Source organism: Bos javanicus, chromosome 1 (assembly GCF_032452875.1).
Source record: "Bos javanicus breed banteng chromosome 1, ARS-OSU_banteng_1.0, whole genome shotgun sequence".
In the NCBI taxonomy this organism is placed as follows: domain Eukaryota; kingdom Metazoa; phylum Chordata; class Mammalia; order Artiodactyla; family Bovidae; genus Bos; species Bos javanicus.
In genome coordinates, this window is record NC_083868.1 from 3933315 (window position 1) to 3948634 (window position 15320).

Consider the following 15320-nt stretch of genomic DNA (forward strand, 5'->3'; position numbering starts at 1 on the left):
CAAAATATATATATATATGAGATGTGATATATGTACAGTGGAATACTACTCAGCCATAAAACAGGAATGAAATAATGCCATCTGCAGCAACATTGAAACAAATAAGAGATTATCATACCACCATGTGATATCATTCATGTATATGGGGAATATTTATATATGATATGTGATATGCCGGATCTAAACTACAGTACAAATGAGCCAATCCATGAAACAGACACCAAATCACAGACACAGAGAGCAGACTAGTGGCTGCCAAGGGGGAGAAGGTTAGGGGAGGGATGGAGTGGGAGGTCAGAGTTAGCAGATGTAAGAATGGATATATATTTTTTATATATAGAATGGATAAACAAGGTCCTACTGTACAGCACATGGAACTATCTTCAATACCCTATGATAAACCATAATTTAAAAGAAGATAAAAAGGAACGCATATATATATATGAAAAATATATATATATGAAAGTAAAAAGTTAAAGTGAAGTCGCTCAGTCATATCCAACTCTTTGGGACCCCATGGACTATAGCCTGTCAGGTTCCTCCGTCCATGGGATTCTCCAGGCAAGAATACTGGAGTGGGTTGCCATTTCCTTCGCCAGGGATCTTCCCAACCCAGGGATCGAACATGGGTCTCCAGCACTGCAGGCAGACTCTTTACCGTCTGCGCTACCAGGGAATCATATATATAAATATATATGCCAAACATTCTGTTGTACAGCAGAAATTAACACAACATTGTAAATCAACTATACTTCATTAAAAAAAAATGACAGAAAAACTCAAGGAAAGGGATGAGAACAAATCAAACGGCTCAGAGAACAGGCAAGAGAAGTAAGCAGGTTTGCTAAATGTTTTGGCAGCAAGCTGGCCAAGAGACTGATAAACTTATAAAAAAAAAATGTGTAGTCAAAGAGACAGAATCCAAAGCTCCATATATCTCCATGGGAGACATCCAAAGAAATGTATGTTTGCAAATAGCAGCGTCGTCCATCTGTTGTGGTGTCGGTACATTTTCTCAGCAAAGAGCTGAGGGTCCTTTAACATTCCTATGATACTGCAGAATATTTTTCTGCCTCCGGTAGGTCCCTCTAATGCCTAGGTGGCTTCCTTAATGAGTCCCCGAAGAAGGCACAGCTGTTCTGGGTCTGGAATGTTTCCCAAAGAGCTCTAGCTGGACCACCTGTCCCATCTACCCACCGCTCACATGGGCACAACCAGGAAAGGCCAGCGAGTGAGACAGACAGGGCTTTCAAACCATTCCCGGCCAACTAGAACATCACTGCCATCCAGAAGGTCATCCCCATGTCCTAGGGAGACCAAAGCATTCTTCAGTCCATTCAGAAAACATTCACTGAGCATCCTTTCTCTACCAGGTACTATTCTAGCCACCAGGCATACAGCAGTGCTCCCTTCCTCTTGGGGCTTCCAGGCTAGTGGGGAGACAAATAATAAACACATGAGCCCGTAAATATATACCATGGGATCAGGTGATGTTACGAGTTGGAGGGAGTCCGCCCCCAATTCATCAGTGTAAGTCCTGTCTCTGTCTGTCCAGGCTGCTACAACACGTACCAGAGGCTAGATGGCTTATAAATAGCAGAAATTTATTTCTCCCAATTCTGAAGGCTGGGAAGTCCAAGATCCAGGCTTAGATTTGGTATCTGGTCAGAGTTCTCTCTCTGGTTCATCGACTGACATCTACTCACTGTGTCTTCACGTGGCAGAACGGGCAAAAGAGCTTTCTGGGGTCTCTCTTTTTTCTCTTTAAGGGTATGTGTTTGGAGTATAATTGCCTTACAGCGTTCTGTTAGTTTCTGCTGTACAACGAGGCAAACCAGCTATCTGTATACATATACCCCTTCCCTCCTGGGCCTCCCATCTCACCCGTCTAGGTCATCACAGGGCACTGAGCTGAGTTCCCCGTGCTACTGGGGTCTCCTCTTTAAGACCACAAATCCCACTCATGAGGGCTCTGCTTTCATGCCTAATCACCTCCCAAAGCCCCCACCTCCTAATACCATCACCTCAGGGATGAGGTTTTAACCTGTGAACTCTGAGGGGACACATTCAGACTAACCCCCAGGACCTGAGACTGTGACCTTATTTGGCAACGATGATCTTGCCAGAGGTCATCACGTGAGGTTATCAGGACGGACCCTGATCCAATATGACTGACATCCTCGTAGAAAGGGGAAATGCAGATGACACACACAGAGGGCAACGACGTGAACGGACACAGCGGGAAGACAGCCGTCCACAGACCAAGGAGAGGGGCCTGGAGCAGACCCAGCCCTGACCTGGGCTCTGACCTCCAGAACCGTGCGGCAGTAAGTCTGCTATTTAACCGCCTAGTGTGTGGTACTTAGTCCAGGGGCTCTAGCAACTAACACAGGTGATGGGATGCACTTTGAGGAAAGACAGAGCAAGGTGAGGGGGCAGAGAGCAACAGGGAATGGGGACAATACAGAGGGTCATCAGAGAGAGCCCATGCTGACCCCCAGGGTCCCAAACAGGCCTGGTTGTTCACTCCACCAGGACCAGCCCTCAAGGGGCTTCCTGGGTGGACAAAACAGCCCCGAAAGGCCCCAGGCATACACCTGTGCTTACACCTGGCTCAGTGCATTTTATGTCCAAGTTAAACAGCAGCTTTTGGTCCTTAAAAGGATTTCACTTCTCCCAATGTCCCTCTTTTTCTTTCTTCTCATCCGCCCACCACACACTCTATCCATCCTCTTTTCCAGGAAGAAATAACAGGACACGATTCAGAGTTGCCCGAGCAAGAGTCAAGCTCTCCCAAAGACCCGTCTACACTCTATCACATCCTTTCCCTGGGACCAGGCATGGCAGGGGCAGGAAGGAAGAAATCAGGCATGTCAAGCCAAGGTCATAGTCTCAACTGTACACCTGCCTCACCTGAGTGTAATCTGCAACTCAACTCAATTAGCAGAGGTGCTAACACACCACAGTGATCCAAATCCTCATCCCAACACACAAACCTCCATTCAGACAGCACTGCGGACAGGGAGGAGCAACAAAGCAGTAGCTCGGTAAATAATTCCTTTTAGAATCTGATGAAGTTATGGATCCTTGTCCCAGAAATATAATTATACATATACAATTTACAGGGATCCACAGAACTTCAAAGATTGAAAGTGGGAGGAGAAGGGGATGACAGAGGATGAGGTGGTTGGATGGCATCACCAACTCAATGAGTCTGAGTAAGCTCCAAGAGTTAACGATGGACAGGGAGGCCTGGCGTGCTGCAGTCCATGGGGTCGCAAAGACTGAGTGACTGAACTGAACTGAACAGAACCTCACAGCTCAGCTATGGTCCCTGGCTAGTTAATGGAATCCAGGGAACCACTGCGAGAACTACCAAGAAACTAAGACAAAGAGGAAACAGGGAGCAAGCAAGATGGGTCAGGCTTCAAAATACATCAAAAAGAGGATTCAAAATACATGAAAGAGGACTGATTGCCTTAATACATAGAAGTGCTTATAAATCAGGAAGAGAAAGACCAACAACCCAAGGGAAAATGGTGAATGGTCACGAACAATGAACAGAAATGAAATGCAAATTGTTGTTGGACATATGAAATATGTTCAACTCACAAATATGATAAACTACACATAGTACAAGATATTAAGTTTAACCAACTAGATTGGCAAAGATCAAAAAGTATGACAGTATCTTATACTGATAAAAATCTGGAGAGATGTCCCCACACCAGGTTGATGAGAGTATAAACTAGGACAACTTCCTTGGCAGGCAATTTGGCAAGACTCATCAACAGTTTAAACAGTCATATCCTTGGGGATTCCCTGGCAGTCCAGTGGTTAGGACTCAGTGGGCACTGTCATTACCAGGGCCAGGGTTTGATCCCTGGTCGGGGAACTAAAACCCTGAAAGCCACACAGTGCGGCCAAAAAAAAAGAAAATCAGACATACCCTTTCACCTAGAACTAGGAATTTAAACCTCAGATATACTTGAACATTTACAAGATGATACATAGGCACAGATATGTACTACACCACAATTTGGAGATACAGCAAGTCCCCTACATACGAACCTTCAAGCTGTGAACTTTCAAAGATGCAACTGGGCAATCACACGTCCAATCACACAAGTAAGTTCACGTGTCTGGTGTACATTGTCACGCGCCTGCATCCTCTACAAATGGTTGTGCTTTTGTGTACTTCACTGTACAGCACTGTATAGAGTCCAGTCGCTCAGTATCTTTATTTCAAGCTCAGAGCCTCTGCCATCAACTGGAGTGACACTGCAGCTTGCCCTTCACCTCCTATTGCTAACGATCCTTCCGCTCTACCATCTCCCACCTCTAGTCAGTAACGCTTCTTGCCTGTTCACGAGACGCCATCCCGTGCATGTCAGCTGTGGTACTGTGCTATACTTTTCAAGGCACTGTAAGACTAAAAAGGTTTTCTTTACTTTTGTGTTTGTTTTTATGTATTCTTTGTGTGAAAAGTATTATACACCTATTACAGCACAGTACTCTATAACTGATTGCACTAGTTGGGTACCTAGGCTAAGTTCGTTGGATTTCCAAACAAACTGGACTTACTCTCAGAATGTGCTCTCAGAACAGAACTCAATTCATATGTAGGGGATTTACTGTAACAAAAAAATCGTATGCAACCTAAATGCCCATTCTTTAATTGTGCTTAATTCGTTAACTAATGTCCATTGACTTCCTCATCAAGGAATGGCTAAATAAATATGGTACCTCCATGTACTGAATGGGCTTCCATGGTGGCATAGTGGTAAAGAATCCTTCTGCCAATGCAGGAGATGCAGTTTTGATCCCTGGTCTGGGAAGATCCCCTGGGGAAGGAAATGGCTACCCACTCCAGTATTCTTGCCTGGAAAAACCCATGGACAGAAGAGCCTGGCGGGCTATTGTCCATGGGGTTGAAAAAAATCAGACACGGCTTAGCAACCGAACAACAACAGCATGTACTAAATACCACGCAGTAATTAAAAAGAGTAAGACAATTCTTTAGTAAATTTGGGGAAAGGATGTTCGAGACATACTGCTAAGTGAAAAAAGCAACACACTGAACAGCAAGTACGGTGTAAAAATATCTCTTCCTATATCTATCCATTTACAAATGTATGCGTATAGAATATCAAATGTATGCACACTTGGATGCAGATGGAGTAAGTGTGGAAGGAGACACAGGAAGCCAGAAGCGGGATTGCCTCTGGGGAGAGGAACCCAACAAACACCCAGGCACCCAGGTAGAGGCAGAATTACCTCTCGCTGCACCCTCTCTGGAAACCTTTCCATTTAAGACCACGTGTCTGTATCACCCATTCCAGACTTTAACCAAATGACTCTTAAAACATAAACACATACAAGTGATTAAAAACCAAAAAGGATTCAGTAAGTAGAAACCGCATAGGGAGGGCAGAGAAGGCAATGGCACCCCACTCCAGTACTCTTGCCTGGAAAATCTCATGGATGGAGGAGCTTGGTGGGCTGCAGTCCATGGGGTCGCTAAGAGTGGGACACAACTGAACGACTTCACTTTCACTTTTCACTTTCATGCATTGGAGAAGGAAATGGCAACCCACTCCAGTGTTCTTGCCTGAAGAATCCCAGGGATGGGGGAGCCTGGTGGGCTGCCGTCTATGGGGTCGCACAGAGTCGGACACGACTGAAGCGACTTAGCAGCAGCAGCAGCTAGGGAGGGCAGAGCCAGTTCAGTGGAGGTGGTAACAGGATGTTAGGAGATGGCGCTCACCTAGCAACCCTTCTGTCACCCAAATGTCCCAAACCAGGAATCAGAGAACTATCCAGTTCCCCACAACTCAGGAGTGATCAAAAGGGAGGGTCTCTCCCACTGTCTCTTGATTAGACCCACTGGCGGACAAGTTAGCCCAACTCTGTGGCCATGACATCCTCAAGAGAAAATACATAGAATGTATAACTGTATCTCAAAAGCACCCACAAACCCAACAGAGAGCCCTGGGCATCCTAGTGAAAAGAAACATGATGCCGGAATATTCCCACGATGATGCTCGGTGTTGGGAACTAGCCTCTGTGAGCTGTTCCCTCATTCCAGAGGAGGCTAGCTCCACACTAGGTGGGCAAGGTGACGCAGGGAGCCCCCCACTCCGTTTATGGAACTGGCCTGGATTCAGATCAAGACCCTGAACTCTGGCCCGTCTCCCGCAGGAAACCGTGGACACCTGGCCCCGCTGCCCCGCTTCCCCTTCTGGGCCAAGAACTTCCTCCGCAGCTGCTGAACTCTGCTGCGAGCTCGCCCCAGAAACTGCCCTTGGCGAGTGTCCAAGGCCACGCCCCTCTCCAGCCGCTCCCAGCCAATGATCTTCCAGGGCCCTTCCCCCCAACCCGGACCCCTCCCTAGATATAAAGATATAAGGACCTAAAGCCTCCAGTTTGGATGTCTCAGCTCCTGGAGAACAGCATGGCGTGGGTGGGACTGCATCAGGGTCCAAGGCTGCCTGACTTCTCCCCCCGCCTCCCCTCACCTCTCCTCCTCTCACGGTGCTGATATACACCAAGCCCACAAGACCACACTCCTTCCTTCCCAAGGTCTGCTTCCCAGGAAGTCACCTACAATCCAGTCCTCATCATCTAAGAAGCTGTTGCGGGTTGAACTGTGCCCCGCAGAGAGATGCGTAGGTCCCACCCACCCCTGGCACCTGTGAATATGGCCTTATGAGAAATGGGATCTTTGCAGATGTCATCAAGGCGAGCTCCTACTAGTTTACGGTGGACCCTAAATCCATTTGGACTGGCTTCCCTTGTGGCTCAGACAGTAAAGAATCTGCCTGCAATGTAGTCCATGAGGTCGCAAAGAGTTGGACACAACTGAGTGACTGAACTGAACTGCAATGCCGAAGACCTGGGTTCAACCCCTAGGTCCAGAGGATGCCCTGGAGAAGGAAATGGCTACCCACTCCAGTATTCTTGCCTGGAGAATCCCATGGACAGAGGAGCCTGGCAGGGGCTTGCAAAGAGTCAGACGCAACTGAGTGACTGACACTTTTACTACTTTTCTAAATCGCATGGCTGGTGTCCTTATAAGGAGAGGGAGATTTGGAGACAGAGAAGACTCACAGGGGATAGAAGGACCTGTGAGGACAGGGGCAGACACTGGGGTGCTGCAGCCCCAAGCCCAGACACGCCAGGGATGGTTGGCAAGTACCAGAACCTCCCCTAAAGCTTTCAGAGGTTCACCCACACCTTGATTTTGGACTCTGGGCTTCCAGAAGTCTAAGAAAATAAAATTTTGTTGTTTTAAGTCCCCCAGTTTGTGGTCATTTTTTAAAAGAAACTTCTTATTTTGTATTGCAAAAGGAGACGGGGGTGGCAGAGGAAGAGATGGTTGGACAGCATCACTGACTCAATGGACATGAGTGTGAGCAAACTCCAGGAGATGGCGGAAGACAGAGGAGCCTGGCGTGCTACAGTCCATGTCCAAAGAGTTGGATGTGACTTAGCAACTGAGCACCAGTAGCCAGTTAACAACATTCTGATAGCTTCAGGTGCACAGCAGAGCCACTCAGCCATATATACACATCTATCCATTCTCCCCCAAACTCCCCTCCCCTTTCGGTCATTTGTTAGGGCATCCAATGCGGAAAACGCAGGAGACGTGGGTTAGATCCCTGGATCGGGAAGATCCCCTGGAGGAGGGCATGGCAACCCACCCCAGTATTCATGCCTGGAGAATCCCACGGACAGAGCAGTCTGGTGGGCTACAGTCCACAGTGTCGCAAAGAGTTGGGACACGACTCAAACAACTTAGCATGTGCACACCCTGACAATAGAGAAGAGAAGGTCAGAGGAAAAAATCCACCCAGGCCAACCTCCTCATGGTCAACGCAGGTAAGGATACCCGAGAGGTGGTTCTTATTTGCTCAGGGTCACTTCAAGCATCTAATGAGAAAATGCATGGAAGACTCTGGATACGCCACAAAGCGCTCTACCGCTGAGCTGGCATTCAGGAGAAAGGAGGGGCGACAGCTCTCTCTGCCTTTGTAGAAGCCTCCGCCTCCTTGGGTACCGTTCAGGCCCCGTGGTTCACCCCTCTCCTGCCGGTCATCCTACCAGCCAGCAGCACTGCATCAGAGAACGTGAAATTCAATTCAGATCAGCACTTGAAAGCGGCCAGGGCCCAGGCTGAGTGGGGGAAGCGGTTTCGCCAGTTTGCTAAAAATAAGGCTCAGGGATTATCTATAGGTTTCAATTAGCCAAGAGAGCAAGCAGGTTGCTCGGTTACCATGAATAATCGAGATGGGGTGTATAGCCCGAGATAAATGATACCTCTTGCCCAGCCCACTTTTTCACAGAGGACACCCAGCCTGCCCCCTCTCAGGGCAGACAATGGGGGCCACTCCCCACACCTCCTGGGAGGAGAACCCCGGGCATGGATGACCACCATGTGGCCCTGGAACAACCTCCAGTGTGCACACCGCTGTAGTTGAGCCCAGCCTGTAGCAATGACTCCACACACCCACAGAGAAAATTTCAGGTTGTGCTCCTCTTCACGGGCATGGTTCAGCACTGTTGTGCTGACTCAAAGCGCCCTTTGAAGTCCTTGGGACTTGAGGATCAATGAACACTGAGAAGCGAGCCCTACGTGCCAATTTCCATCATTCACAAGGACTTCAAAAAGATGAGGCAGGGCAGGAAGTTCAAAAAAGACTGTGCCTGCGAACTGCAGCATGCAATCTCCGAAATTATAGGCACAGCCTTATCACACTCGACTCTTGGAGCAGGTGCTTTTTGCCCGATGCCTCTCACTTGCCAAGATATCCCTGCTGAGGGTTAATAGGAATATCCGGTTCCTTAAGCATTTCTTGTGCCTCAGAGCTATTACCCCTAAATTTCTAGCACTTAAAAAAAAAAAAACTACAGGATTTAGCACCTGTTTGTCTCCGAAATACTTGCTAAAAACAGATCTGCCAAAAGGCCACCTCTAAAATTAGTCATATTTCCTGCTCTGAAAAACATAGTAAATTCTATTTTTAGTAACTCCTTCACTCCAGGTACCTGGAGCTATTATGCTCGGGCATAATTATTGGCAACTTCCTAAGCAGGCAACCCTTATTTTTAGCCCCAAAATAGCTCCAATGAAAATGATTAACAGGCTTTAAAAAAAAAACTAAGGGTTAGAACAAGGTATTAAGCATCTTAACCAATCATTTTACGTACCTAACTTCACAGAGACTTAATCACCAAAAAAAGTAATTGCAGCAATAACTATTTTCCCCTTCCTGCAGTTTTGCCTGTCGGTGAAAACAGCTCTATACCTGAAGGCACCTAGGCTCATCCCTGTCAGCCTCTCCAACTACACTTTCTTCATGTTTTAAATGTGATAACCTTGGGCCTTCCTGGTGGCCCAGCGGTTAAGGATCCACCTGCCAATGCAGGGGACCCGGGTTCAATCCCTGGTCCGGGAAGATCCTGCAAGTCGCTAGGCAACTGAGCCAGTGAGGCAGAACTACTGAGCCCATGCTCTAGAGCCCATGTCACACTACTGCACTCATGTGCTGTGACGACTGACGTCTGTGCACCCTCGACCCCGTGCTCTGCAACAAGAGAAGCCACGGCAATGAGAAGTCCGTGCACCGCAACAAAGAGCAGCCCTGCAGCAACAAAGACCCAGTGCAGCCATAGATAGAGAAACAAATACTTTTGAAAAATTAAGTACCAAAACCTATCAAGTGCCAGAGACTCTGCATTGCCCAGGTATTGGGGACCAGCATCAGAGGCTGTGAGCACACCTCCCTTCTGGGACTTTACAACTTATCACTTCATACTCCCGCACGGCAACTTCATTCTTTGTCTCAAAGCCACTGAGAATCCTTTTCAAAGTCTGATCCTGTCATCATTTTTTTTTCCTCGTCTAATCATCAACTTAGTCAAAGACAAGACTGAGAATGTGCTGGTTAAAGAGTTTCACATGATCTAGTGAATGATTTATTTTTAAAGCCACGTTAAGGCAGGCTGTACCACCTGAAAGCTCCTAGAGGACGAAGTGAGGCCCTGCCCAAAGCCGTCAGTTTTTTTCAAGCAGTAAAAGGGCCAACCGGATTCAAATGACTCTCAAACAACTTTGGAAAGAGGTATGCAAAAGAAAAGCCAGGGCCGGGGGAGAGGGGGCGGGGATACTGTCCTGCAGGCAGTGATGGGAAAAGGTGCCTCTTGATAAGATAGGATTGGATGAAAGTCAGGGAAAAGTGTCTCATTTTTCAACCTGATTCAGAGAGTAATTCGCAGCATGCCATGGAGCATGGCACCCAAAGCTTTTTGGAAACATGCACAAGTCAAAATGCAATGCACACCAAGTGCCCTAAACCAGTGATACTCTGGATTTTGGCATAAATCACCCAAAATAACGTGCCCAGTTTGAGACCGCAACTGCGGGCATGGGGCGCCTCCTCTTCTTTCTTTTCTCCACCCACCTTTGCAGATTTTTCCTGAACTGATTCCTCAGGACAGGTTGCCCTGGATCCTTACACTCTGGGGGTGCTGTGGGGGGCAGGGGCGGGGCAGAATGCATCGATTCCCCCAGACACACATCTTAGTATAGCATTCATGACTTCGTGTGTGGTCTGTGGTCTGTGTCCTCTCAAAAAGAAAGGAAAAAAGAAAAGTGAAGAGCTTTCTCCGAAAAGTACGCACCTCCCCAAAGGGGGAATTATTGAGAGGAGCGGGCCTCCTGGGACACTCACATCACCCACTCTGGGGACATTTCATTTCCCTTCCTCCAGGTCCTGTCACCTCCAGTTGTCCCCTGGCTTGGCTCTCAGGAGTAACCACTTTCTGGGTGAAATCTCTATTAATAGGTCACCTTTTAAAGAGACCTGGAAGGCTGCAAATTGTGTGAGGTTGATTTCACCTTTGTTTTGTTCTTAGTAAGACAGGATCCAGCACATGAGTGGGGCTGGGGACTCATCAACTCAGCAGTCCTTCCTAGTTAGAGTCATCTACACACACACACACACACACAAGGTAAAGTCATACACACACACACACACACACACACACACACACATTTTAATCTCTGCAATCTGCCAAAACCCCAAATCTATTAGTTAAGCATTAAGGCATTATTAGGACAAGGCAATGGCAACTCACTCCAGTACTCTTGCCTGGAAAATCCCATGGACGGAGGGGCCTGGTAGGCTGCAGTCCATGGGGTCTCGAAGAGTTGGACACAACTGAGCGACTTCACTTTAACTTTTCACTTTCATGCATTGGAGAAGGAAATGGCAACCCATTCCAGTGTTCTTGCCTGGAGAATCCCAGGGACGGCAGAGCCTGGTGGGCTGCCGTCTGTGGGGTCGCACAGAGTTTCACACGACTAAAGCGACTTAGCAGCATCAGCAGCAAGGCGTTATTGGATCTGTGAGATACAAGCTATGAATGACACCCATCGTTTCTTTAAAGCTGGCCATTAAGTGAACTAAAATCCAGACTTCACAGGAGGCTTGCAGTCCCGGAGCCCCTGATTCTCCCGGCTGAAGTAGGGCACACATCAGAAATATCTCCCACTGTCCTCCACCACTCTAAGATCCACCTTCCTTAACTAGATTCAATCAGTTAGTCCAGCGCAATAATTTTACGTCCAATTAATTGGTCCTCCCCTTGCGGAGAGGAAGTGAAATGCAGCGTTTGAAAAAGACAAGATGAGATAAACGGGCGTGAGCCCCTAAGGGGTGCGAGGGGTGGGGGGGCGGAATCCTCACTGGACTCCATCCGGGCAGGAATTCCTCGCATTCCAGAGCGCCTGGGGCCCAGCCCTGAGCTCCAGAACCGCAGCACCCGGCTAGGGACTGAGTTCGGAGTGCAACCCCGGGCCGTTCAGCCAAAGCACACAGCCTGATGTTAGGGAGGGAAAGGGCAGCGGCGAGGAGCCGAGCCACAGGAGAGAATAAGGCAGCCCGAACAAGCTAAGCGGCCGGGCAGGGGGAGCGCTCGCGCGCCTAAACGTTGCCCATTATGCTGTGAGCAGAGCACCTCGTCTCTTTCTGCTAAGTTTCAAAGAGGAAATGGACGTAACCAGACTGATTGCTCTACATTTCGAGTGAAAAGAAAGTTCTATTACCAGTGCCTGGCACTCGGAAGTGAGCGCTCTGTAATTAGCGAGCCGGATCCGCGGGCATCCCCGCCTTCTCCCAGACGCGATGGGTTAAGTTCCCAGCCCACTGCGAACCCAGGAGTAAGCGGCGCTGCCGCTCACTTTGGACTAGAAGGAGGTTTGGAGGGGTTTTCTTCTTCTTCTTGAAAGAGCCCCTCCATTCAGTGAGTTCCTCTCCCAAACACTCCCCCTTGTGCATGGAAATTGAAGCCAGAGGCACTTTGAAAAGTACTCACTGCTAACCCCACTTACCCGAAACAAAGGGGCACACCACCTCGAGAGACTGTAGGAAGGGAACAAGTGACAAGGGCGATGAAGACCTGCAGTCACATGCCAGGGGTTCCAGCACACACGAGGGAACTGGCAAGAGAGGTTAAAGCCAGGAGAAGCTGGGGGTCAGAGGGCACGGCAGTTCGCCCTGGGGTCAGAGGGCCCACAGCAGTGCGTCTGGGATCCCCAGGCTGGCAGAGGATCCCAGGGCAGAGAGTGGCTGGGCAGGTGGGAAGCCCGGAGCCTCCCTGCCTTTCCCAAACTGCTGGCGTCTCTCTCTCTGAATGGGCCACCAAAGGGAGTTGCTACCCACCCGACCTGGGCTGAGCAAGCCCCAGCCTGCGGTGGGGATGGGGGGAGCCTTGAGTCTGCGATGACCATGAAGCTCCAGCCTGAAGTGGCTCCAAACTTAGGGTAACTCCCGGGCTAGCTTGCGCAGCATCTCAAAAGTAAGTCATCCTGTATTGAGTTTCTTCTCAGATCTAGGTGAACAGCTGAGGTCTAGCAGGGCCTTGCCTGACAAGGGCTCACACCCTGCTAACTTTCCAAGGGGCTGGAGGGGCTGCCCCTTCAGGTGTCTGGGGGGCTTGGGGGCGGGAGGAGGTCTTCCTTTGCTTTCCTCGCTTCTAGAAGATAAGGTCTCTCCCAACATCTGAAGTCTGGGGGTATCAGTGCCAGTGGCTCCCACCCCATCCGCGGGAGTGAGGAGGGAAGGAGGGGGTGGGATGTCTGGGGGTGCGGTGAGGGTGATCCAGGACGTAGGGGCGGGAAGGGTGGATGGTGGGAGGGGCGGCGTGTGAAAACCCTCCTGTGACCAGGTAAAACGTTCCCTAACTCCGCACCCCACAGGTGGGAATGTCCCTGGGGTCTCGGCCTTTCCCTACCTCCTCCCCAGAGCCCGCGAGGGGGATCAGCCTCTAAATTGGCCCCAAGGGCTGGCTAATCGGCTCTCCCACCTTCAACATCAGGGCCCACGCACTCTAGTCCTGGGTCCAGCTTCTCCACTGATCTTGCCGCCCCTATCGGCCCGAGAGCAGAGTGCCCCCCTCCCCGCACTGCACCCCAACCCCGCGCTGGTGTCCGCCAGGCGGCGCCCTTCGAGATGCAAAAAGGCTGCGGGCGGCTGGCTTCGCGGCGAAACCAGTCGCCCCCCACTCCCCCACCCCACCAGGGAAAGTGACTCCAGATCGCTCCTCTGGGAAATGCCAGTATCCCGGTCTGCGAGAGCTAGCACAGGCGTTTGGCTCGACCCCGCGTTCAACCCGAGAGGAAAAGCAGGCGGAGCGGGGGGGTGCTGGGCCGGGGCTCCACAGCCAGACTCGCAGCGCAGGGCTCTCCGTAGGGTCCCCACCGCCCCTCCCGCCCCGATCTCCCATCCCGGGGCTGAGAGGCGGGGGGGATCCAGGGGCCAGAGCCCCGGGCGGCTCACCTTCTCTCCGGTCAGCACGTGCAGCCCCTCGCGCACCTTGGCGAAGGAGCCCTCGCCCAGCTTTCTGCTGCCGATGAGGTAGTTGCCCACGCGCTTGTGGTGCTGGAAGTCGCGGAGCCGCTCTCGGGGCACGCCGCTCACCCAGGCCGGCAGGAAACTTCCTTCGCAGGCGGCCGCCGGCCTGGCCGCGTCCTCGGCGCCGCCGCCGCCGCCCCCCGGCGCCGCCGGCTCGCCCAGGAGCCCGTCCCCCGCCGCCGCCGGCATCGCACCGCTCCGGTTCGGCTCCCGCGCTCGCGGCTCCTCCTCCTCTTCGGCCGGCTCCCCGGGCTCCTCCCGCCGCCGCCGCCGCCGCCGCCGCAGCTGCCTTGGGCCCGACCCCGCCCGGCCCGCCGCTCCCGCGCCCCTGGCCGCCGCCGAGCGCCGCGCGCAGACAATAGCGGCCGCCGGGGCCACGGGGTACCGGGGACCCGCCCCCCACCCACAAGAAGTTCTTCTACTGAGGCTCCTTGCGGAGACCCTGCCCCGAGTCCCGTCCAGGCGGCTAGTGACCGTCTCCTGGCTCGGGTGCGCAGGGAGCGCGCCGGCCGTGGAGGGGCGTTGGGGCGGTTGGGGGCGCGATCTGGTGCCGGGTCCCGGAGCCGAGATGTCTGGTCCCGGAGCCTGGGGCGCCTTGGCCGCCTCCGCCCTCGCCGCCACCAGCTGGCCCGCACGGACGCGGGTCCGGCTCGCTGGTTCCTAGCTGCGCGCCGGGCGGCCGCTCCCGCCCGAGAGCCGGCGCGCGCGGCGGGCTGCAGGCGCCCTCTGGAAGGCAGCAGAAGAAAGCCCCATTCAGTTTGAATTTGCAGAAATTTAATCCGGTCGCGGGCGGCGGGAACAGATGCGAGCTCCACTCCGCAGCGTGTGCACTTTCAAATCCCTCGTAGCCCCTCCTTCCCCGCGCGCAACAGCCAAACTCGACCCTCGCCGGAGAGGGGAGGGCCCTAGGAGGGGGGCGGCGGGGCCACCTGAGCTCCAGACTGGGGGGGACCCCGCGCGGCCTCTGAGACGCGCGCTCCCGGGCCGCCCAAGTCGGGCCGCCTCCGCTTGTGCCTCTCGCCCGGCTTCTGGGCTTGGGCTTTCTGGACCTTTCGGCGAAGAAATCCGCCACCAGCAGCCGCACCCACCCGGGGCAGGAGGAAAGGAAGGAGGCGCTCTCGAAGCCGGTGGACTGTGGTTTAAGTGCCCGGTATCCAGCCCCAGGCCCCGCACACAGTAGGACCCTCTGGACCCCGGATGGATGGATAGAGGGATGGGTGGATGGATGGAAGGATGGAGTGGCGAAAGCCTGGGCTCACACCAGGCGGGCACGCGGTGTTGGAGGAGGAGCAGCCGTAACAATAATAGTAGCAGCAGCAACGTAGGAATCAGGGCGTTTGCTCCCTCTGCTTGTACATTTACACCTTCGCTGCTTTCCATTGAAACGACGCCGGCGATTGCAGG

At 51.9% G+C, this 15320-nt stretch overlaps 1 protein-coding gene across 1 annotated transcript in view; it reads right to left on the reverse strand.

The window, feature by feature from the left end:
• HUNK (hormonally up-regulated Neu-associated kinase) overlaps window positions 1-14206 on the reverse strand; it is a 129960-nt gene extending 115754 nt beyond the window's left edge. Inside the window, exon 1 of the mRNA XM_061415467.1 lies at window positions 13842-14206. Within this exon, the coding sequence (XP_061271451.1) occupies window positions 13842-14105 (264 nt within the window). The 5' untranslated portion in view covers window positions 14106-14206. The remainder of the gene's footprint in view (window positions 1-13841) is intronic.
• Window positions 14207-15320: the final 1114 nt, after the last annotated feature.